The 25,402-nt window shown below is 40.8% G+C and overlaps 1 protein-coding gene across 2 annotated transcripts in view; it reads left to right on the top strand.

Annotated features, from left to right (window-relative positions):
* The window catches only part of KIF16B (kinesin family member 16B), a 131,061-nt gene that overhangs the window by 4,919 nt on the left and 100,740 nt on the right, over window positions 1-25,402 (top strand). For both annotated transcript variants that reach the window (XR_015060327.1, XM_085889351.1), the window contains exons 2-6: window positions 8,141-8,210; window positions 8,622-8,735; window positions 9,167-9,283; window positions 19,015-19,109; window positions 19,255-19,364. Coding sequence is in view for 1 of the 2 variants with exons in the window: in XM_085889351.1 (XP_085745477.1) it covers window positions 8,141-8,210; window positions 8,622-8,735; window positions 9,167-9,283; window positions 19,015-19,109; window positions 19,255-19,364 (506 nt within the window). In the remaining variant the exon portion in view is untranslated. The remainder of the gene's footprint in view (window positions 1-8,140; window positions 8,211-8,621; window positions 8,736-9,166; window positions 9,284-19,014; window positions 19,110-19,254; window positions 19,365-25,402) is intronic.

The following is a 25,402-nucleotide window of genomic DNA, read 5'->3' as shown; positions in this document are numbered from 1 at the left end:
CACTGTCCATGCAAGGAATTTCGTACACGACCCTCAAACTGAAAGGTCATGGCCTCAGTTTTCTGGAATGCCCAAGGTGCCTCACTGAACAATGATCGCAGGTGAATATCATGTCTCATGCCTGGTGTTGGCTTCATGGTTCGTGTGGTGGGCTTGGGATCCTCCTTGGCTGTTGTATTAATTCGAGGTGGGGTTCACGCTCCCTGTCATCCTTCCGAGGTCAGCAAAATGAGTGCCGGCTTGCTGGTATCCTGTGTCGGAGTGGCGACCCGTCCAGGATTGCGCCCAATAGCCAAGGAGACTGCTAAGGCAGCACCAACGCTCTGCACAGAGTATGGTCCCAATGGATGGATGGATTATGTGTTGGCTTCGTGCAGATATTGTGGCAGGCCATGAACAAGTTCTGAGAGGTGTCAACCAATGGTGTTGTAATCCGTCACGACGACGTGCCGGTGCAGAAGCCACATGTTGCGCAGACTGGTATTCATGACTGGCTTCAAGGATCTGGCTCACTACCCCCCCCCCCCCCATTCCGTCTCTCATTACATCCCAAACATCAACTGCAGCGAGTAATATATTAGGTATGTTATAAAAATTGAAATCCCACCTGCTTGTTCACAAATTCACCAAACTATGAGAATGCTACTCCCTGCACAATTTTAGGCTGTCGTGGTCCGTTTGAGCAGTTTGTTAATATTGGACTATTTTAAAGGTGCATACTCTAGGACGGTAAGTGCAGATAAATTAGATTGATTTGAGGTCGATGCAGGCAGGGATTTGTAATGTGTGCATGTAACTTGTGGTGAAATGAAATTGGATTATATCGCCATGGACTGTGTGCAGTTTACTAATGTGAAAGGATGTTGTTTGAAAGGATTCGTCACAGTTTATTTCTTTTCTGCTTTTTTTTTGTCCTCATGCAGACATTTGAGCAATTTTTTTTAAAAAATGTTTTCATTGAGCATGTCTTTTTTTTCTTGCTGTAGCTGGACCTGAAAGCCATTTCACTCTGCAATTGATCCTTTATTCATTCATTTTATCTTTATTCTCTTCTTAAAAATGCACAAGTACATTTGGTCAAAATAAGAACAAGTTTACAATCAATATACAAATATCACCATCATTTATAATCCAAATACAAAATTATTAGCCCGTCCCCCCCTCAGCAGGAGACGGGGTTTTGCAATCACGTGTGTCTGTCTCTTTGTCTGTCTGTCTGTGTCTGTAACTTTTTTTTTACCATTTGAGGTTTTGACATCAAATTTTCAACAAAGCCACAACTTATTATGAGACTAATAATAACAAGTGAAATCCTTCAATATAGCGCGTGTGGTGAAGCAAATGAGTACACTAATGTTAAAATATGCAATTTATGCTTTTTCAGTTGAAAAACAATTAAAAGCGTACTTAATATTTGAAATGTCAAAATCTTATTATTGTGATAAGCACCTTTATATATAACAGAAGGAATGAAATCGTTTGATACAGTGTGGCGGCGGGCTGCAAAAGAATGATGTAAAATAAGAAGAACTTAGCTTTCAGCATTTGGCGTTCGGCGCGAAATGCCATGGTGGGCGGAAATGACGTCTTTCGTTCGTTCGTACATGAGAGGGGAGTGTTTCTTGGTTTTTTTCCGTCAAGCAATAAATTCACTGGTTTTCACATATATAACACATTAGTTTCACAAATTTCCATTGAAAAAAGGCAGTATTGTGTGAATCTAATGTGTAGTTCATGCGGAAACCGGCAAATTATTATATTGGCCGTCTCTTTGGATTTTTCCGTCAGTTGTCGGCCCATGAATGCTCGGGTATTTCCATCAATTGTTTCTGTCAGTTGTCGCCATTTCCGTCTAGGTTACGAACTGCCATCTACCGGACGGCCGTCATTGGCTGTCACTTGAGGCGTGTGGGGGGGGGGGGGGACACCGGAGACATGGTAGACACCGGGGACATTTCAAACTCGGTGCAATTGTATACCAGCGCATGCGCTGTAACAAGTGGTGCCAGGCACAACAAATCCCGCTCATTTAAGGCAAAAAGTTATTTTGGGGATCAAATTTAAATTTGATACGTCCTTAACCTGAATGTTGATTATAAGGAATATTTTAGTCTTAGTTTGAAGTCAATTAAACCATTTTTGACGAAGTTTTGACCTTTCAAGGTCACATAAGGTCAAAGGTCATGGTGTCAAATGAAACCCAATAAAGGACTTGATGTATGTCTTCCATAGGAAACACGCATATTCCTAACCTTTTTTGATTTATAATGGAAAATTTGTAATTTTGACCGATGACCATGACCCCCAAAACTTCGGACCCTACCGATGTGCACAAATATGCATTTTTCACTAGAGGAATGGGAAGGATTATAAGTGACAAATAGAATAAGGTTCACTTTAAGCTTAGTTTGAAGTAAATCAGATCATTTTTGACAAAGTTATGAGTGAAAAACGATTTTGATCTTTTCGTGACCTTGACCTTGACCTTTGATCCAATTGGACCCAAAAGTTAATGGGGTTGTCCAAGGTTCATTGCCCACCTGTGGATTAAATTTGATCGTGTTTGCTAAAGCTGTTTTGCCGTAAAGTTGTTGACAGACAGACAGACAGACAGACAGACAGACAGACAGACAGACAGACAGACAGACAGACAGACAGACAGACAGACAGACAGACAGACAGACAGACAGACAGACAGACAGACAGACAGACAGACAGACAGACAGACAGACAGACAGACAGACAGACAGACAGACAGACAGACAGACAGACAGACAGACAGACAGACAGACAGACAGACAGACAGACAGACAGACAGACAGACAGACAGACAGACAGACAGACAGACAGACAGACAGACAGACAGACAGACAGACAGACAGACAGACAGACAGACAGACAGACAGACAGACAGACAGACAGACAGACAGACAGACAGACAGACAGACAGACCGCTAGGCCGACATGGGTAGTCGATCAAGTTGAATTTAGTCGTTTTTCAGCCGTTACTAGCCAACAAAAGCGTCCATAGCAACGGTTCTTTCTCACACAAAACTAAGACATGCCATGAACCTACCATACCAGTTTCATGTATATCTGACTCATAGTCTCTGAGATATAATGAACTTCTTTTTTTATTGTTTTCGACCAGGGTTCATTCAAAGTCTATCTTCTCCAACAGTTTTCATAGGATCCGGCTGGAAATTTTTGACAATATGGCTGAATGTACTGCCCACAGTCGCTCATGGCCCGATTTTTGATTTTCTAAAAAAAAAAAAAATTGAGATTTTTTTGAAAATTTCAAAGGTCCGTTGCTAGGCAACGGATGGGTCCATAGCAACGGTTCTCATTTGCACACAACTAGGTCATAGTATGAACCTACCAACTAAGTTTCATCGAAATCACCATTGTATTAACAGAGCACTGGACCGAACAGACAGACATACATACAGACAAACATATCGATGGAGATACTGATAATATGGGTAGACAAGATCGACGACTCAACAAACAAACAAACAGACAAACAAACCAGACGATTACAATATCCCGCTCCCTCCCTCCGTGGGGCGGGATAATAATACCATTCCTTTCGTGCCGTAAAAACTCATAAGGCTGCCGAGCCAGTTTCATTGGCAAGGTTCCTGGATTCCTGGATAGGTTGCCACTCCGCAGCTTACCTGTTACCACTTGACCTGGGATAATAACCATAACCCCACTTACTGGGGTAATGGTTATTACCCCAGTACACTGGTACTCATTTCGCTGACCTCGGAAGGATGACAGGATGAGTCAACCCCACCCGGTGTTAATTCAACGGTTGACAGGTGCTTGAACTCAGGAGCCGAAGGTCCCAAGCCAGCTACTTTAACCACTAAGCCAACACCAGGCTTATTATTCTAAGAATATAGAGGATAAATTAATAATTTAGTCAAAAGGTCAAAGGTCAGCATCACAAATCGTCAATGTTCATCCAATTTACCTGAAATTTCAATTTTCATTTGAGCTTTTGTTATCAAATTTTCAACAAAGCTTTTTGATGAGAATATGGAGAAGACAAATTTAGAATTTGGTCAAAATGTCAGGTTTTTTTTTAGCGTGCGGAAGCAGCATTTAGCATGCGGAAGAAGAATAAGTCCGAATACAAAGCGGTCAGGCTTTGCATTTTCAGATGCTTCCTCGTTGACAAATCAAATATCAGTCTATCCGACAGAACCCCCTCCCTAAAAATACCTGTACGTAACGAAATAATCCTTTAACATAGACACAAGTCATATATCAGGGTCGTTACACTCTTTCTAGCTCAGAATTCCTTTGCCAAACATCTGACTATCCTTCATTTAATTGACTCAATCTGTTCGATCATCTCCTAATAATTAATTCACTCCTCCCGCTTCATACTACCTTCCATTTACTTCATTTGTTTTTACGACATCCCATACTTTTCTTGTAAAAACTTCATATTCCCTCCCATCATCGAATGAGCACACACCTGGCTCATGCCAGAAATTATTTTTATGATCATCATTGTGTAATTAGAAGAATTTATAGCATTCTTTACATAAGATAAACATAATCAAGCAAACCAAAATTCAGCATCCATCACACCTGAGATACGAGGTGGAAAACTACTTGTACAGTGTATTTGCCATGGAATATTCTCAACTTTATACATTTTTTTTTTTTTTTATCAAACAGTGGTTATAATCATGAACCAACAAGGAGGTGCTTCTGAAACTGCAAGTGTTTGTGAAACAGAATATTCCCAAATATGAATTTGCACATCTAAAATTTGACAAAGAACATTCATCACTGTTGGTTGAAGTCTCTAACACACTTCAATACTTCAAAATCATAAATATTCTTGTTAAATAATGACTTAAAAGAATGACTTCAGGATATCAATTATCAATCAATTAATTCACGATATCAATTAACCGCCCATTAATCTTGATCCCCAGATCCATTAAATTCTCATCATTACAACTAAACGCAATCAATCAACTCTTTTCATGATTAAAATGAACATCAAATTTTGAAGCATAATCAATGCAAATATTCATTGCAGACTATAGGCCTTATCAATGCATAAAGTAGATGAACATAAGTTTGTCTTCAGTCATGGTTTTAGTCATCCAAATGACAATTGGCTGCAAATACTGAGATACAACTAGAGGGGGAGCACTCAGGAGAGTGCAAAACCTCCACCGCCAATACTGCTGGGTCACTCAAGTGAACCTTATATCTTATTCATTAAATATGATGTCAACAGTGCTGACAGAGTTATAGTTCTTTTCTCCAACATTTTTTTTTTTTTTTTGGGGGGGGGGGGGAATTGGAAATTACTTAAAACATGTAGAAATGCAAAAAAAGAAATCGAAATTTTGTTGAAAAAAAAAGTTGCAAAATTTTTTTTTTTCTCCAACAAATTTTTTTTGGGGGGAGGGGGTTGGAAATCACTTAAAACATGTAGAAATGCAAAAAAAATTTCTCTAACAATTTTTTTGGGGGGGGTAACAATTTTTTTTGGGGGAGGGTTGGAAATCACTAAAAACATGAAGGAATGCAAAAAAAAAAAAAAATTTTTCTCTAACAATTTTTTGGGGGGTTGGGAGGGGTGACCAAGTCCAAAATTTAATGGCATGATCCCTGGACCATACCTAACGCCCCCACCAAGTTTCGTCAAAATCCGTCGAGGAGTTTTTTCCGTAATACTGTTCACAAACAAACAAACAAATAAAATAAAATAAAAAAACCAATGTCACCCGCAGGGTGACCCGTATCTTGCCAAAAGGTGACCACGTGTGACTTCTTTAAGGTCACACTGAGGTGAACAGAGCTGCTATCCACCAGGAGCGACTCCTTGAGGAATATCTGCCTCCGAAAGATTCCGATGAGAATCGTTCTACAGAGTAACCATGAAAAATATGCGTTTGCCTCATAACGTCACCAAATGACGTCATAATGTCTCAAGCTTGACATATCTAGAAAGCACTCATCGAGGTGCTCAATTTGAGGTACTACACGATATGGTTCATAAAACTTGAAAATTTGACCTTGGGGTAAAATATGTTTGACGTCAGGCGCGAACCATGAAGGTCAAGGCCAATCGCCACCAAAAATTAATCAGCTGAGCGCCAGACCATGAACTATATTCCCATGAAGTTTGAAGACTATCCGATCAAAATTACTCAAAAAATAAGGGTTTCATCGACTCCCCTGATTTGCGCCAAAGTGACCTTGACATTTGACCTTGACCTTCAAAATTTTGTGCACTGAAAGGGACCTCTATAGGCCTCTGATATGCGAAGTTACAAAAATTTCCAATGATAACTATGCTCTTCAGAATTTTTTATACGTGATTACAGACAAACAAAAAAAAAACAAAAAAAAACATACGAGCTGACTAACATATCTTGCAAAAACTTCGTTTTGGCAAGATAAAAAACATACAAGCTGACTAGCATATCTTGCAAAAACTTCGTTTTGGCAAGATCACAAACACACAAACAAACAAACAAACAGAAAGGGGTGAAAACAGTAACCTCCATCCATCTTCGAAGATGGCGGAGGTTAATTAAGATGTGTTGGTAGGCTGGAGGTTTGGGGTGGGTTGAGGATTTCAAGAAGAAAGGGGGAGGAGTGGACAGAGTTGGGGTAGGGGGAAGCAGGGCAGACAACGGACTGTGAGAAGGGGTTTGAGGACTGGGGGAAGAGGGGGGGTATTGAGGACTGGGGGAAGAAGAGTTGGGGGGGGGGGGAGGATGATATTGAGGACTTGGTCACATTTTGCAATTAAGCCTAATTTCTGTGGGTCCCTGCTATTATGCTGTCAAAGGACATTCCAAGAAAATGCCATAAATATTCCACCACACACTATTGGGAACAAATTCCTTTATAACAGCTCTGTGTAACCGGATTATCTGCTAGTTACAAATAACAACAATGACTGGAATGCAAGACCCGTCGCTTTGCTGATGAGAATACCGATCTTTGCGTAATTGCTTAAAAAAAAAAATGGTTGTGGTTAATGGGGAAAAATAAAATTAGGTGGTGTATAGATACCAGCCTAGCTATACATTCACAGAGCGAGGAGGTGGAGCGTGTTGATGGGATATTCATCACAGCCTTTTTAGATGTTGAAATCTGAATAATATACAACTACACACTCTGAGGAAGAGCAAAAAAAAAAAAAAAAATCTTCCCCTCCCCCTCTCCCTCCTCCTCTCTTCCTTCTTTTGATCAAACTGTTTGGGGTACGTATTTGGCATGGGCCATGCCAGGAAACAAACTCCCCTCATGCGTGTATATGCAGCACGTTATATGCTCTGTGTACGTACGGAATGCGTGTATTGCTATACTGTGCTGGTATCCCCTAGAGGACAATTGTTGATGGACGGATGCACGTAGGCATTCCAACACTGAGCTCCTTTTCTCTATTAGATTGTGCAATTTATCAGGATTCATCCAATTATTTGTCTCTTGGCTGTTAGTCCTGGTTATTTAGCCAGAATGGTTGTGGTTCTTCAATCCCATTGCAGGGCGAGGGGACATTATGTGCAGGTATATCTATCAATTCTGTAGAACATTGAGGTTTGTTGTGGCATTTGGATTATGACCTGTTGTTTCAGGAAGACAACATAGGACTGTTTTACACAACATGATGATTTACCACATCTTTATCCTTGTCTTTTGATCCCTGTTGCATGACTCGTCAAAAGGATGACTTGTAATGATGCATCAGCACTCCTCTTTCATACCTGTCATGATGTTGGGTACTGATATTATATTGTCCTTTGGAAACCCCTTAAATTTAATCTTCTCCGCAAATGACTTTGCACTTTAATTATTTTTTGTAACCAAAGTCGAGGCTCATATGAGAGCTAGAACAGAACAGAATGCAATGGAACATGACAGGACAGCGAGAACACATCAGAAAGTGGGGAAACACCATTGTGGGGTAGAGGGCCACTTGGAGGAAGACTGTGTTTGGGTAAGAATGAGGACAAGGGGAGGGAGCAGAGGAGAGGAAGACACGGCTCGTGAGGAGTGAGTCTGGATTTTGGAAAGTTCACGAGAACTTGGTGTTTTATAAATTAAAAAAAAACTAACTGTTCCTTGGTTTACATGTTGTGCACAGAGAGAAAAGTTTGGATGCCAAAGTTATCATTGCAATGGATGGCAAGAAGACGATGATTACCAACTTGAAGGTAAAACAAATATGAACTTTATTTACTTGTAATCATAATCAAGTTCAAAACACAATTTGAATCTTCACTTGAAGTAAAGAAAACCTTTCTGATTAACCCACCTTACACACTAGAATGCAAAGTGATTGCAGAAAGTTTGTAAAAACTTATTTGAATTGAGCTAATTTTACTCCATTATTGTCTGCTGTAGCTTGCTCTGCTTGTGCCCGTCAGCTTGCTATGGTTTCCTGAACCCGTCAGCTTGTTATTGGTCATTATTGGTTTCCTGAATGATGGTCGTGAATGTACCGGATGGTGTTTCCACTCGATTGTAGTTGTTGCATTGCTTTCTGTTCAAAGATAAATAGTCTGATGATCGGTTTATGCTTCTTGTGCTGTATTTTTTATTTTATTTCAAATATTGACATTCAGATCCCTGAAGGAAGCACAGGGGACGTGGGTCGAGAACGAGTGAAAGAATTCACTTATGACTTTTCTTACTGCTCTGCTGATAAAAGAATGCCACAGTTTGCTTCTCAAGAAAAGGTAGGTTGCCTGTAAGTATATATTTGATCGACTTGTGCTTTCGGTTGTCTCCATCAATTCACTTCTGTTCTGTGTTCAAATAATTGATGTGAAGTATTTTTTTTAATTAGTGTTGGGTTGAGTTGGGGGGCTGGAGTGGGAGGCTAAGGGGGATTAAGAAGGGAGGGGAGGGATATGGGATAATATCACTTTTTATGATCATCATCAGCTATTTTCAGTCCTCCGCTGGACGAAATCCTCAGCATGTTGACACCATGTTGCTCTGTCTCTTGCTTTGTTGTTCCAATTGACTCTTCCCAAATATTTGTCTTTTCATCCCTCCATCTTAGATGTGGGCTTCCTCTGTTCCTGTTGCCATTCAAATGATTTATGTTGTTACTTTTTATAATATGAAGATATATTAATGTCACAAAGCTATGCTTTTGTTTTAGTTGTTTCAAGATATTGGCATGGATATCCTGGAAGCTGCCTTTGAAGGATACAATGCATGCATATTCGCCTTTGGACAAACGGGCTCTGGAAAGTCATACACGATGATGGGAAATCCTGTAAGTTGAATGCACTTCAGAAATTTATCTTGTATATTATTTCCGAGTTTGTGGTTTCGTGTTGCGCTATCTTCGACTTTGTTCTGCGCTCGAGTAACGTGATATTCGGCTTACATTATCTCAATGACCATATGAGGTGCATGGTACAAAAAAAGTAAATAAAATGGTTCTGAAACAGTGAAATCGTATTCCACTGACTGCATTAAAGTAACATTAATACTGATACCCTGCATCAGTTCCTTTCTCAAACACACCCACCCCAACATGTCGCGCAGAGCGCGGGTTATGCTAGTTAAATATAAATATGAAGAGTTTGTTCCCAAAGTTCATATTTTTATTCAATTCAATCATATTCATTTGTTTGCCTTTTTTAAAGGTTCAAATCATGTAGTCATTTTGATGGAAAATGCAAAAAACTTGTGCTATTTACTTTGAAACATTGTGATGTTTTCCAGCCTGTCTCGGAGAACTCACTTTGTTAAATTGAATGTATCTAGTATATGTACTATTATAACCATTTCTCAATTGTAAAAAAAACAACTATTTGGTTCAGATTGATAACCATCTGCACAGTCAATTAAATAATGTCAATTTTGCTCAGAACAATGTCAATAAATATATTACAATTGTGCGCTATTTTGAAAAAAAAAGACGTTACTCTGTCATTTTTCTCCTCCATGAGCCTCGACTCTTGTAATTAAAAAGAAGACTAGAAGGGCACTCAATGGAGCGCAAATCTCTGCCATGCAATGCCTGATCCAGTAGTACTTATCGGGTGCAATACATTTTTGAAATATCGTGCTATGTATCGTTTTTGGCTCCGTCTCTCAATGGTGAAGAATCACTTCAAAATTAAATAATTCTCGGATCTTCACCAATATCTAATCGATTATTCCTTGTCATACTCGTACACCCAACATGTCCACCAAGTTTCGTCCGAATCCATCCACAACTTTTTGAGATATCATGCTATATATCGATTTTGACCCTATCTCTCAATGGTGAAAAATCACTTAAAAATTCTAGTAGTCAGATCCGGATTCGGATCTTCACCAAAATATAATCAGTGCGTCGTTGTTACACACCCAACGTGTCCAAGTTTCGTACGAATCCTTCCACAACTTTTTGAGATACCCTGCACATAAACAAACAAACAAACGGGTGAAAACATAACCTCCTTTCACCTTTTGTGGTGGAGGTAATAAGATCAATGTTCAGAGCAGATCCTTTGTCCAAACACTGCTGTCTATCAATTTGAAAATTAATTATTATTATGATAATAGCCCATTGCCACAAAACAGGTTTTTTGATCGATCGATTGATGTTCAACTGGCAGTTGGGCGTAGTTTATCGAAAGGACAAACACAGCAACACATTGGCACTTCACTGGACTAAATATATGGTAACTGGCTTCTTCTCTTCCCTCACCCATTTACATGCTGATTTACTGTTTAAGGCCCGGTCACACCTTGACGTTTTAGCCAGCGATGGCAACGTATTAAAATGTATCTAAAACGCTGGCTTACGTTGAACTTTTGATGTTTTTTTTTAAAGATTCGGACGTATTCATAGCGACTTGGTCTTATGTATAACGCATTGGTAACGGACACAGAACGTTTCGTTGTGTTATCGATAACTTATACCAACGAATGCTGAACCTGTTGTCTGCCGACACAACCGATGCCCAACGATAGTCTAACTTAGGCATAGCACCTTGCACGCATCGCCGACGATGTCGTGACGTAACCTATTAAAAGGCTGACTCACAACGATTCGAATCATAACTGCCGTAGAAATGGAAGTGTCAACATCGCGGTCACACCTTGGCGATCTTGCCAGCGTATGCCGACCTAAGAAAAATGTGTCTAAAACGTTGGGGCACGTCAAATACGGTATGAGTAAGTTTGGTATACGTGAGTACAACGCTAAAGTACGCTATCATACGTCGTAGTAAGTAGAGTACGTCAAGAAATTTTAAACATGTTCAAAATTTTACGACGTACTCGGCGTATGACACACGTTCCGCATGCGATGGGGATAGGTTGTACACACGATATGTGGACGCTTACACACATCCACAAAGGCTACTTATAAGCTACTCATAAGTCGAAACACGTCGCGGTAATGTCTTTTTTACGCGAAACTTATTTCTAACTTATGTTTGACGTGCTTTGAACCAATTCTTTACGTAGTCCCAACACACATCGACGTATGTAGACGTATTCCAATGACGTCTTCCGGTCGACAAAAAAAAATAAATGAACGTGTTTCTGGCTTACAACTGCCATATAAAGACATGTTCCCAGCGGTTTTGGGAATTGGTATATAAAAATGCTGCTCATAAAAGGGGAACCCAACAGTGTTTTCGAGTCCTTTTTGAGTCGATGTCCATGTCAGCAGTATCAGTATCAGTATTAGTATTAGTAGTAGTTTGTTCATGTTGGCAGTAGTAGGTGAGTGTGCGTTTAACGATTTCGGACGATGGATCGTCCTTGCGTTTAACGATTTAACGATTTAAATGATAAACTCAACGATTTAAATGGCTGCATCTCCACTATTGAAAGTCGACGCTTGGGCTCAACAATTGGATTTTTTTTACACTCAACGACTTTTAAACGGTACCACTCAGCTAGTTTCATTGTTTACAATGAACGATTTAAATTGCTGTCACTCGCCTTTGTTTTTTGACGCTGGCGCTCGGAAATTTTAATCGTTTCTATTGAACGTGCTAAATCGCTCAAACCCCACTATTGAAAGTAGACGCTTGCGCTCAACAATTGTATTTTTTTTACACTCAACGACTTTTAAACGGTACCACTCAGCTATTTTCATTGTTTACAATGAACGATTTAAATTGCTGTCACTCGCCTTTGTTTTTTGACGCTGGGGATTTGAAATTTGAAGCGTTTCTTCTGAACGTGTTAAAACGCTCAAACTCGACTATTTTAAATAGATGCTGCCGATGGACAATTGGAATCATAGCCAAGCTAGACATCGAAGTGTGAACATCCTCATCATGCCGAAGAAAAGTTTGAAGAATGCTGCAAATAAGTGTCCTGGCCGTGGCCGTGGACGCTGACGCAAGGACGATCCATTATACCGACGTCTTTCAGCCTATGAGTAACTTAAAAGTAACGTCTGTCGACGTGTGGCAACGATCGCTTAACGTGCCAACAACACGTTAATCATAGGTTAGAAATAAGTTTCGGGTACGCTAAACATTACCTCGGCATGTCTCAACTTATGATTAACTTACAAGTAGCATGTGTTGACGTCTGTCAACGATCGCAGACCGTGCATACAACCTGTGGCCAGCGTAGCGGAACGTGTGAGCCAAACGCCGTGAAATTTCAAGCATGAAAAAATTTGAGGACAACCAAAAAGTACAACGTTTAAAGCCAACGTATGACGTATGGCAGTGTTTTTCAGCGTGCTCTCAATGTTATCAAAACTTACCCATAACGTATTCAACGTGTGCCAGCGTTTTAGAAAAAAAATTCAAAAATCGGCATACGTTGGCTAAAACGTCAAGGTGTGACCGGGCATTTACATGTTCAGCTTACAAGCATCTGCAAAAGCTTAAATTAAAATAATAATAATAATTAAAAAAATAACCTCGAGAGACTACTCATAAGTACTAGATTCCTTTTTTTGCAGATACTGGTGGAAATGTATTGTTAATGTGAGATGGTCCCACATGTGGAAGCACCCAGAAATTTACTGAACACTCTTGATCTTTCCACATGATGCAAAAGATAACTTTTAGGATTAACATTCGTCACATTATTTCCATTTGCAAGTTGCTCTGTCCGCACGGAATTCTAAATTGGGTCGGGTTGGAGTAGGCAAAAATGCAAATCACATTTTTTGTCATCGAGCCAGCAAGTTGAGAGCAACAATTTGCATTTATTGTCACATCTATTGCAATTTAAATCCTTTAATGATGGTGAGGTGCTCCATTTGGAACTGGTTGTTACCTCCGCCACCTTAGGTGAAGGAGGTTATGTTTCCACCCCTCTCTGTCTGTTTGTTACTTGCAAAATCGAGGATTTTTTCAAGTATATTAGTCAGTCGATTTTGTTATTCTGTCTGTGTTTGTTTGTCTATCGCCTGCAGGTCACAAATTAAAACCGATCTTCATGAAACTTCACCAAGTTGTCGAGATATTCTCAACTGAGAAGCTGTTTTTTAGGTCAAAGGTCAAATTTCTAAAATCCTGTTTTCTTCCGATTGACTTGAAATTTGAAGAGGATTTGTTTCAGCTCACTGAATTTAACCACCAATTATTGTTGAGGTCAAATTTGTTTTATGGATTTTGCAAGTATGCTCTGCACGACGTCTTCTTGTTTGTTACGTGGCAATTTTTATTTTTTATTTTTGACAAGTATGTTGATCGCCTCCGTGTTTGTATGTTTGTCTGTCTGCTCGCCTCCAGCCCAAACCGCTCAACCGATCAACCTGAATTTTTCAAAGATTAATGTCACCGACCCTGCGACGGTCCAGCATTGAAGTTTCGTAAAATTTGGTCGCCCAAAAAGGTCTGCACAGGCCAATAGGCCAATTTAAGCCAGATTTTCTAAAATCCTCAAATTTCATCCAATTGACTTGAAATTTGAACAGGATTTGTATATCATGTCAAATTTCAACCAGCTATAACTTTTGAGGTCAACATGGGTCAAAAGGTCAGCATAGGCCATAAGGTCAACCCAACATAGGCCAAATTTTTTAATTGTTTCTAAAATTGTCACTTTTCATCTGATTGAAATTTGAAGACCATTTGCATATCAGGTCGTTGAATTCAACCACCTATTAATTTTCAGGTCAACTTAGACCAAAAGGCCAACATAGGCCAAATTTCTAAAATCCTCAATTTTAATCCAATTAACTTGAAATTTGAAAATCAGGTCACTGAATTCAACAACCTATTAATTTTGAGGTAAACATAGGCCAAAAGGCCAATTTGGACCAACTTTTCTGAAATTCCCAATTTTCATCCACTTGACTTGAAATTTGAAGGGCATTTGCATATCAGGTCACTGAATTCAACCACCTTTTAATTTTCAGGTCAACTTAGACCAAAAGGCCAACATCAGCCAGATTTCTATAACCCTCAATTTTCATCCGATCAACGTGAAATTTGAAAAGGATTGATATGTCTGGTCACTGAATTTAACCACTTATTATTTTTGAGGTCAACATAGGCCAAAACGTCAACAGGAGCCACATTTCTAACATTGTTTCTAAAATTGTCAATTTTCATCCACTTGACTTGAAATTTGAAGACCATTTGCATATCAGCTTTCTGAATTCAAGCACCAATTATTTTGAGGACAACATAGGTCAACATGGCCGAATTTCTAAAATTGTCAATTTTCATTCGATTGACTTAAAATTTGAACAGGATTTTCATATCTGCTCACTGAATACAACCACCATTTATTTTGAGGTCAGCACATGCCAAAAGGTCAACAAAAGACAAATGGTCAACAACTTAGGATCATTTTCTAAAATTCTCAATTTGCATATGACTGGCTTGAAATTTGAACAGGATTTGCATATCGGGTGAATGAATTCAACCATCAATAAATTTTAAGATCAAAAGGTCAACACAGGCCTAATTTCTAAATTTGATAGGGGGGAAGAAAAAAAATATATATGTATATATCAAAGTTGTGGACGAGTTGTGACGAAACAAGGTGGATGAGTTGGTTAGGTGACAAGAAGAAGCAGATTAGATTTTGTTTTGGATCCAGCTAATCAGTGGGATACAAAACGTGACCTGTTTCACCTGGCAGAGGTATGTGCTCTCCCAAGTGCCGTTGTACTTTGTGCTGTTTTGCCAAGTGTCGCTCTGTGTGATTTTTCATTTATTACTTACGAAATCTTTGACTTCCGTCCTCTGTTTGTGTTTGTTTGTTTATGTGTTTGTGTGTTTGTTTGTAGGCACGATAACTCGAGAACGGAAGAAGCTACCAATGTCAAATTACACCACGTGATTCAGGAGGGTGGTGGCTAGCGCTGATTAGATTTTGGTCAAAATCGGTCAAAGGTCAAGGTCACAGTGAGGTCAAACATAATTCCGTAAATTCATGTGGAGAAATGGAGTATTTTTGCTTCGGTCGACGTTACGAGTTCGTTTTCACTTCGATTTTAATTTTGTCTTCATTTTTTGCGATTGCTTAGGATGCTTAACACTCGTCAACATTCTGGTAAAAAAAAAAATCGGATGTTTTGGAGACGTTTTAAGATTTATAAAAATATTTCATCTGCCACGTCACGGCTTGTCACATGGCGCAGCGCGATCGAGCAGACGCGTCGTTGAGTCACGTAAAGGTTTTGCGTGTGCGCGCTGAAGGTGGTTTCGATAAAGATGGTGTTTAAAAGTCATTTTTTATCCCAATAAAGGTTATCATCGCATGCCTGACTCGCTAAGCCGTCGGATTATGTAAAGATTGTTGGTGGATGGCTGAATATTACGGTTTTGTGACTTTGATAAAATAATATTAAATAATTGCGTGGAGAAATGGAGATTTTTGCTTCGGTCGACGTTACGATTTTTGATGGTTTGGTACAGAATCATCGTAGAAACTTCTGGTTTGCGTCGCTACCTTCTCGAGAGACAGCTTTTATTAGACAAGGTCAGAGGTCAAGTTGACGATTTCGTAAGTACCAGTCTATGACTGCTTGTTTGTTTGTTTGCCTGTCTGTGTGCAGGATATCTCAAAAAGTGGTGGACGGATCCGGATGAAATTTGTTGGGCAGGTTGGGTGTGTGACAAGGACGAACTGATTAGATTTTAGTGAAGATCCGGATCCGGATCCGACTACTAGAATTTAAGTGTTTCTTCACCATTGAGAGATTGGGCCAAAAATGATATATAGCACGATATCTCAAAAAGTTGTTGACGGATTCGGGCGAAACTTGGTGGACATGTTGGGTGTGTGACCTTGAGGAATTGATTCGATTTTGGTGAAGATCCGAATCAGGATCTGGATGCGAGAATTATTTAGTATGCAAAGTGATTCTTCACGATTGAGAGATAGGGCCAAAAACGATATATAGCATGATATTTCAAAAATGTAATGGGCCTGATATGTTCTCGTGGATCAGGCATTACATTGCAGAGGTATGCGCTATACGGAGTGCTCCCTTCCCTCGTTTGATATTTGTAGTTTTTTGATGCCTTGGGTCCGTAATCAACATTTTGTTCTGGTGTCAAAGCTTGTGGCCAATTGCAAATTGACGGTTGACTTAAACATCTACAATTGGGGTCTGATCCTATAGAATTAGCAATTCGATCCATATGGAATAGTCCGTAAACCAGCATTAAACAATCCAAAGTATTGCCGTGAGAGGAGCAAAGCCAAGCGACTGTCCCATTTATTTTGAAGTCTCAGATTTATGCCAAACTTTTGTCAGATTCTTCTTAAGATTCTACCACATAGTTGCTCCTTGCCCTGAAGTTGAACTTGGATGACATACTGTACGACTACTGACAATCAGAAAGTTGTCTTTTTTATAATGTCAAAAAAAAAAGACAACTTTCTTCCTCTACCTTCCTCGACCACAACACTTACGGTGTGGTAGTGGAGGAAGCATTGGAGGAAGTTTTCTCCTTTAACCTCTTTGCTTCCCTTTTATCTTTACAAATAGTGTACGCCCGTACGTGCGTGGCCGTACGTGGAAAAAAGAAAACTTTCAAATCGCGTGCCAGAAACAACAACCACATAGGCTGTTCCTTCGCTCTCGCGTGCCCGTACGTGCCTGGCCGTACATGCAAAAAAAAAACAAAAAAGTTTCAAACCGCGTGCCAGAAACAACCACACAGGCCGTTCCTTCGCTCTCCCGTACCCGTACATGCGTGGCTGTATGTGCAAAAAAAACCAAACTTTCAAACCGCGTGCCAGAAACAACAACCACCCAGGCCGTTCCTTCGCTCTCTCGTGTCCGTACGTGCGTGGCCATATGTGCGTGGCCGTACGTGCAAAAAAAACTTTCAAACGACTACACAGGCCGTTCCTTTGCTCTCGTAAACGACGACTGGATTGGGGCATTGTGTTTATCTATAAATGCACATAAGAAATCAAGAAATTATTAGAATACAGTAAGTCATCACTATCCTGAAGTCCGTACGTTGTAACCCGTAATGGGGAACACGGCTGAGGATTGATTCCCCAATGGCCACGCCTGCACAGCAACGTGTCCTGTCATTGGTAACTAAATGGCGCCCTTTCCTCATCGGCCACGCCTATGCAGCAATGTGTCCTGTCATTGGTTTGGTGAATAAATGGCCATAACTTGGGAACCACTTGTCCGATTAATATCAAACCTTGAAAAGGCACATACTCAGGTCCCCAGCAATATACCTGGCAAGTTTCAATTAGATCGGACCAGGGGTTGTCGAGAAACAGCGGTCACAGACGCACGCGCACGCGCACACGCACACGCTCTGCTGGAATTATAGATATATGATCAGTAAACTGCATACATTAATTAAAGAAGATCACTGCCATTGTTGTTGATTCTCGAAACAAAACTTACAATGACTTGTTGGAGCACATACCTTCACCAGGCTGAACATTTTACATTTTGTAGCCCACTGATAGGCCGGATCTGCATCGGGACCTTAACCAAAATCTAATTGGTTTGTTCTTGTCACCTACCAAACTCTTCCACCAAGTTTCGTCCTAATCTGTCCATAACATTTTTGAGATTTGCTGTTCGCAGCCAGACAGACAAACACGCGTAGAATATAACCAGGTCACCTTGACTGAACACCTCCATATTACTTGTGGATCTCACAAAATATACCCAGGCAAAGCCTGCCAATAGTAACTACAAATTACGACAGTTTAAATATAATTGTATTGTTGTGGTACATTTGTAGTTGTATGATAGTAACTATAAAGTACTTGTACAGTTATAGTGAAGACTGCGGTTGTTATTTTCCCTTTCCCTCAGTTGTGTCATTTGTGTTCAAACCTATCAAAGCTGTGTTCAGCACTTGGTAAAGACAAGCCCTGGCACTTTTGGATTCCAAAGCACCTTTCAAACTTTTGTACAAAGCTTAATCAATCCAAATTGAGCAGAGCTTTGAGCTACGTACAGTTATAAGGGAGTAAAAGATGCTTCATTACACTGTTGTTGTACAAGGTTCGAGGCATGTATGCTGTATGCAATATAGAAAACTCTATTTCTCCTCATTTCAGAAATGGCCCAGTTTTATGTTTGGTGGTCTCAGTTTTTTCCTTTAACCAAGTCTCTGACATGTCCACAAAATTCAGTTTAATATACATTTGTCAGGATCTTACCATGGCCTTTAAACTTTGAATGTAGTCATCACAAAATGTCACTTTTGTCTGATAGTAGGTTTTAGTTCTCATGCATTCAAATGATGTGTTCCAGATGATTGTATTACTTATTGTTATATGAGGAACAGATGTGGCCTCACCATGCTGTGTATTAATGTGTATGGAGGTTTTGCTACCTCAAAGTTCAGAACCAGTAAATTGTCTGTAAACTGTGTAATCATTCCAAATAAATGATTTACCTGCCCTGGGGTGCTGTCCATGTCAACTTCCGTTAATACAGATCTTTGTATTGAACCCACGTGAACATGGATTACAGTTTTTCCCACACGGAACTAGCGAGACTTATAATAGAGCACTCTGTCAACGTTGCACATGTATTCCTAGCCCTGGAGATCACCTTGTTCAAAATTATTTTGGCAGGGTGACTTGGGGCTGATTCCACGGATCTGTGAGGGCTTGTACAGCCACATAGGTCGTGATAGCACAGATGGTTGCTCCTACCGCACTGAGGTCAGGTACGTGTTATACTGAGTGTTATTCCAGTGGTTGGATGTGATGTGCATCCAATGCTGAAAGAACAAGTACAGTTAAAAAAAAAAAAACACTTTCTTTTATTTATGTTTTCTTTATTTTATATCTGTATGTATGCACTATTTGTAGTTTCCTGGAGATCTACAATGAGCAAGTAAGAGACTTGTTACGAAGGAACTCATCTAGAGGCTATCACCTTAGGGTGCGGGAACATCCAAAAGAAGGACCCTATGTTGAAGGTACAGTCATTATATTCATTTTTAACTCACCTGGACTTCAGTCAGGTGAGCTTATGTGATGTCCGCAGGTGAGTGAGTTAGTGAGTCAGTCAGTCAGTCCGTAAACACTTCAGTGACTATTGTTTGAACTAAACACACAGTTTTGATGAAACCTAGCCACAAGCTTCATATCTGATGCATAACAAAGGTTGATTGACATCAAAAGCTGTGCTCATTAACCCTTTGAACCCTGAGCTCGTTGGATTTTCGGCCCCCCTACCCTGAGCTCCATATCTTATATACTGCATGGAGCTGTTTGTGTCTGCGTGTGGGAGGGTCATAAGTGCAGCCCATTCTGCAGGCCACACCTTCCCTCGTCTCGGCAAACGTCACAAGTACCACCTTTTAGCTAGGCCATGCCTTTTCCTCCAGCCGCCCAGAAATAGCAGCCATATTTTTCGCTTCACATCGCTCAATATGTTTATATAGGCCTCATGTACTTTGCATTTGATACTCAACAACCTGTCTTTGATTATAAAATAAAGCTACCATTTTGAGGAAACAAATGTACAATTTGATTACACCTCGTATGAGGTAATGCATATTTGTTTCCAATGATGGTGGCATCAGTCTAATTATGCACTGCCCAATGAAGGTACGTTATTTTTCATATTATGCAGAGGAAAGAAAATCGTGGTCTTTCATTAAAATTACTTTTAGTTTTCGCCTGACTTTTAAAAACTTGTAAACAAACGAATGGATATGTAAAGCACATGTTGTGTTAAGTGAATAAACATTAACATCGGCTTCATCATGAAATACTGAACCTGCTTCCATAATGAATTGATAATTGGTCTGTTCGTGGAGACAACGCGTCTTCTATCCTTAAATACGGGTACCATTTTTAGGACAAAAACGAACATATTGATTATAACTCAAATGGGGTAATGCATGTTTTGTTTGCAACGATAGCAGCAGCAGTCGAACATACACCACCCAATGAAGGTACATGCTTGCTTGAGTGCTTAAGCCACTTCGTGAGTTCTCTACAAGAAACGTGAAACAACGCAAGCAATTACACTTTGTAACTAACTGAGGAAGGGGAAGGTGTGGGGTGGTGTCCAGTGGGACTGGGGTGGCAGGAGGAAGGGGTGGGATGGGAGGAGGCAGGTGATGAGTCATTGATGCCACGTGATTTGGTCGCTATATTGGATCGAAGGAAAAAAATAAATAATGTATTCTCTGGGTAAAGACGACGACATTGGTGTGGTGGAAAAAAACTAAATTTCCATTCAGGTTCAGCATACAAAGGAAAATGTTTCATAACATTACGTATGTGTGCACATATGAGAGCAAAATTCATCGATGGAACTCTCAGGGAAAGAAAACCCGAACCAAAGTCTTGTATATCGAGTGGGACGAGTGGGGGGAAATGAGTGAACAAGCAGGATAAATGAGAAAGTCTTTCATCTGGAAAGAGTAACTATTCCCATAGTTTGAAATCAAAATAACTGCTTTCTGTGACTGGTAAAGGGTTGGGACAGAGTCTAAACAATATTGGTTCTAGTAGGGAAGGCCCAAGTACAGAGACATGACAGAAGTAAATGGACACCATGATTTTAAAATAATTTATTTTTTTTAACATTTGAAGTACATTTGATTAATTTTAATACACAAGTACGTGCCCGTATGTGCGTGCCCATACGTGCGTTGCTGTACGTGCATAAAAACAAACAAACAAAAAACTCAAACCGCGTGCCAGAAACAACCATACAGACCGTTCCTTCGCTCTCGCGTGCCCATCGGTGCGTGCCCGTACGTTCGTGGCCATACGTGCGTGGCTGTACGTGCAAAAAAAAAAAAAAACAACTTTCAAACCGCGTGCCAGAAACAACAACCACACAGGCTGTTCCTTCGCTCTTGCGTGCCCGTATGTGCTTGCCCGTTCGTGCGTGGCTGTATGTGCAAAAACAAACAAACAAAAAAAACTTTCAAACCTTGGGAAACAGTTGTTTCCCTTGGGAAAATTCAAACCTTTGGATTAATTAATAATTTGAGCAATTAATTCAAACCTTGGGAAAAAACAGCTTTCAAACCTTGGGAAACACTTGGGAAACAGCTGAAACGGATGAAGAAGAACGATATCACACTTTGAAAAGGCACATACTCAGGTCCTCAGCATCAATTGTGACGTCATGTCACAATTCTTCTTCTTCGTTTGCTGTCAATCGTGCAAAATAAATAAATAAAAGAACAATTGTGACGTCAATTGTGATGTCATAGCACCGTGTCCTGTCATTGGTTGATATATAAATGGCCATAACTTGGGAACCACATGTCCGATTAATATCAAACCTTGAAAAGGCACTTCCTCAGGTCCCCAGCAATATACCTGGTAAGTTTCAATTAGATCGGACCAGTGGTTGTCGAGAAACAGCGGACACACACACACACACACACACACACACACACACACACACACACACACACACACACACACACACACACACACACACACACACACACACACACACACACGTATTTGATAGACTTTCCATTTGCAGATTTCAACACTTTTACTCTTTCAGGCATAGAACTAATAAGTTCTGGAATTTTCTCTTGTGGGATTTCTGCCCAGGCTTCACACAAACGGGTTCGCAATTCTGCCCGTGATGTTGGTTTCCTGGACTTTTTCCGCACAGCTCGATCCAATATGGCCCAGAGGTGCTCAAGGGGATTCATGTCATGAGACTGCAAAGTTAATTGTCAGACAAGCCCCAGGAGCTCGTTTCTGCAAAGTAATAGTCTAATATGAGTGCAAATCACTGAGTAAAACTGCGTTATGCAGATGAAATGAAGAAATTTAAGGCATCTATTTACTTCTGTCATGTGTCTGCACAGCCAATCAGAAAAGGGCACAATACCCCCTCAAGGTCCCATAGGGTTTGGAGGTACAGACAGTTACACAGATCAAGGGAGTGAATGAATCATTATTTTGGCATGTTCTCACCATTGATAAAGAACAACATTACATTGACTGGTGCTGCTTACAGGACCTTGCCAGGTTTTTTTACAATGCCTCCACACAAAAAGCCATGCATTATGTTCATTAAATTTGTGGACTAAATAAGAAATACTAGCGATACCCGTGCATATGCACGGGATAGCAGTACAACATAGCTGGTAGCAGACAACAGACCGTATATGGGGAATGACAAAAATACGCATTGTGCAAAATGCAAGTGGTACTATGGAACGCCAAGACTTCCCAAACATTGTCGGCATGTCCGCTAAGTGCCACAGCAATTTCATAGGGATCGTGTGACGGCGAGCCGGGTTTTTAGTGTGCAAGCTTGGTATTACAATAGAGATCTAAAGTTATATTTAGTTGTGTACTAATTGATATAGTTAAGTCTTCCTGGAACTTATGCAACATTTCCAGGTTTTTACATCGTTGTTTTAATCAAGAAATGAAAAATCAATATCAGCATAAAGCAGATATAACAGAATACATGGATAATATAATTCATTGTGTGTATAAATACATGGATGGAATCCTCTCAACTGCAGCATTTTATCAAAGTTCAAATAATATTTTATGATTTCGGAACAATGTCTTTATTGATTAATTCATTCACATTTTGGGCTGGCAACACCAATTACAAATGCTTAAAGAGGAAATCTTCGACATAGGTCAGGTGTGCGATCGAATCCGGGTTGCATCAAAGCCGGGGTGTGGGGTGGATGGGGGTGAAGGGGCAATGGTACTTGACCATAAATGCTCGCAGTTATAAAGCATAGTGCCTCCAGTTGTTGTTATTATTATTCTTATTATGTTTTTGAATACAAGGTCAAGGCTTGTGAAAGAGCCATAACTGAAAAATGTTGTGAATTATCGTCAAACATAGGTCTGGTACCTTCTTCACCATCTGCTTTTATCTTGCAGGCCATTCCCTTCTGCATTTCAGAATTTTCAGTAATTTTACGCAATTGGCGCTTAACATTCGTGTCGCACTCACTGAGCCGTCTGTCTCCAGAAAAATCTCTCCAATTAAATCATTAACTAATTTCGACTTATCTCTCTTTTCTCTCTCTTATTCTCTCACATGACCTTTAATTTTTCATGTGACCTTTCATTGAGATTAAATGTAATAGTGGGTTGATGTCTTACATGGGCGGAGGTGTATCCATTGATGCATTCGTATTGAACTATGTTTTCTCGTTTTATTTTATTTTAATGTGAAGTCCAGTCTCGGGTGAAGAATATTTTTTTTTGCCACAATTAAATGAATTTGACAATGCAATTACTTGCTGTAATTCGGTCTTCCTTTGCTGGGCCTTTAAGTCTGAGTTGACCTGTGGTTTACATTTCACAAAACAGTGCAAGTGTCCGGCCCATGTGATGTTGGTTTAATTTTATACTTTTTATTTGATATTGATTTGGATCCCGGCATGACAAGATTAGTTTAATCTCAAAGCAAAAGGCAAGGCAAGGCAAGGCAAGACAAGACAAGACATGGGAGAGAGATGGAGATATAGATATGGAGATGAAAAAATGCAAATACAAAGCACTTATTGCTTGATCAGATAACTGTTTGAAATCTAAAAAAATTAGCTAATGTTCTAAAAAACAAACAGGAAAAGGCAAATTATCAAAAGCATTAAGGAACTGAAACGTCCATGGCATTGCCGACTCGAGGGGGTACGAGTTGAGGAGAGAAATTTGTGGGATTGGGGATGTGCGGATGAACAGTGCTTTTTCATTGAGACCATTGTATTGTTGCGAATTCGTGCCCGCCGGCGTGCGGACGGCCACGTCACTCGAATCGCGACCGCGTCGCCCACCAGATGGACAATTCAGTCGTGACCCGCTCGGAACAACGCCGGGAGCTAGTCACGGGTGGGGGTTTAACCCCACCACGACCATGCCAATTGCCCACCCGCGCAGGATAGGGTTGCTCGCCAAATTCGATCTACCAAAGTACCTGCGCGGATGGGCGATCGCACTACGCCACAGGCCGACTCCGGACACGAACCCCTTAAGCGGTCCGTTCCGTGCTACAGTGATAACTGAGCGGTATCGTCGGCCTCGACGGTTCCGATTAATTACCGGGCGTATTAAGCCCACTACGAACCCTTTACGTGAAGCAGGATGGAGGGTCAATAAAGAAAAGACTAAGCGAAATGGGAAAACAGTTCACACAAAGCACATTTATTTCCCGGCACACGGAAAGCACACAAATACAGCCAAACAGTCAAAATGCACATATAGCAACAAAAACAAAAGAAACAACGACGCAGCTACTACCGACTACTCGCACACATGGCAACACTTATGCAGTTCTACTTTACAGATGATGCCAACACACATTTACTCAAAAGCAAAGGAAAGAAGCCACCCTCGTAGACAAGGGGGCAGACAGGCCTGTAGGCCAATATGTGCGCGTGATCTGAAGGAACGGCTAGGCCCGCGAGACCGGGGGGGTCCTACCCGCGTCTTCATGACGCGTTGGCGGATGAGCCGCAGATGTGGCACGTGGCTATGCCCCGACTCCGTGCTCCTTGGCGGGTTTCGTTGGCACGACGTTTGGAGTGGGGAGGGAATGGTGCCCCCTTGTTGCACTATCTCAGCGTGGGGGGAAAGGGGGAATTGTTGATGCCCTGGGGGAGGGAGAATGGCTGGCTGGCTTGGGTCCCGCGACGAGCGATCCCACACCGCGACCTCGTCGCCGACCGCCGTCCTTCTCGCCTCGGACCCGAGCTCCTTTGCCTCTTCCCGCAACTCTTCTCAGCCGACTCCAGAACCCAACTCGATGACACACCGATGACTTCGCCACCCGACTCGACTCTCTGCCACACCGATGACTCGACTCACTCTCCACCCGACTCGACTGACTCTGCCCCGATTCGCCTTGTGCTTGCCGTTTTATAGGCCGGCAGGAGAAAACAATATGCAAATATCCGGATCAGAATGACCTCGGGGGCGGAGCCACGCTCGTCCATTGGTCGGAGGAAACGGGGCATGAATCTCCCCTGATCCTCGAATTTGCATCTATCAA

Source organism: Eptatretus burgeri, chromosome 7 (assembly GCF_056783735.1).
Source record: "Eptatretus burgeri isolate ZD-2024b chromosome 7, Ebu_testis_v1, whole genome shotgun sequence".
In the NCBI taxonomy this organism is placed as follows: domain Eukaryota; kingdom Metazoa; phylum Chordata; class Myxini; order Myxiniformes; family Myxinidae; genus Eptatretus; species Eptatretus burgeri.
This window is presented reverse-complemented; position numbering and strand designations above follow the sequence as displayed.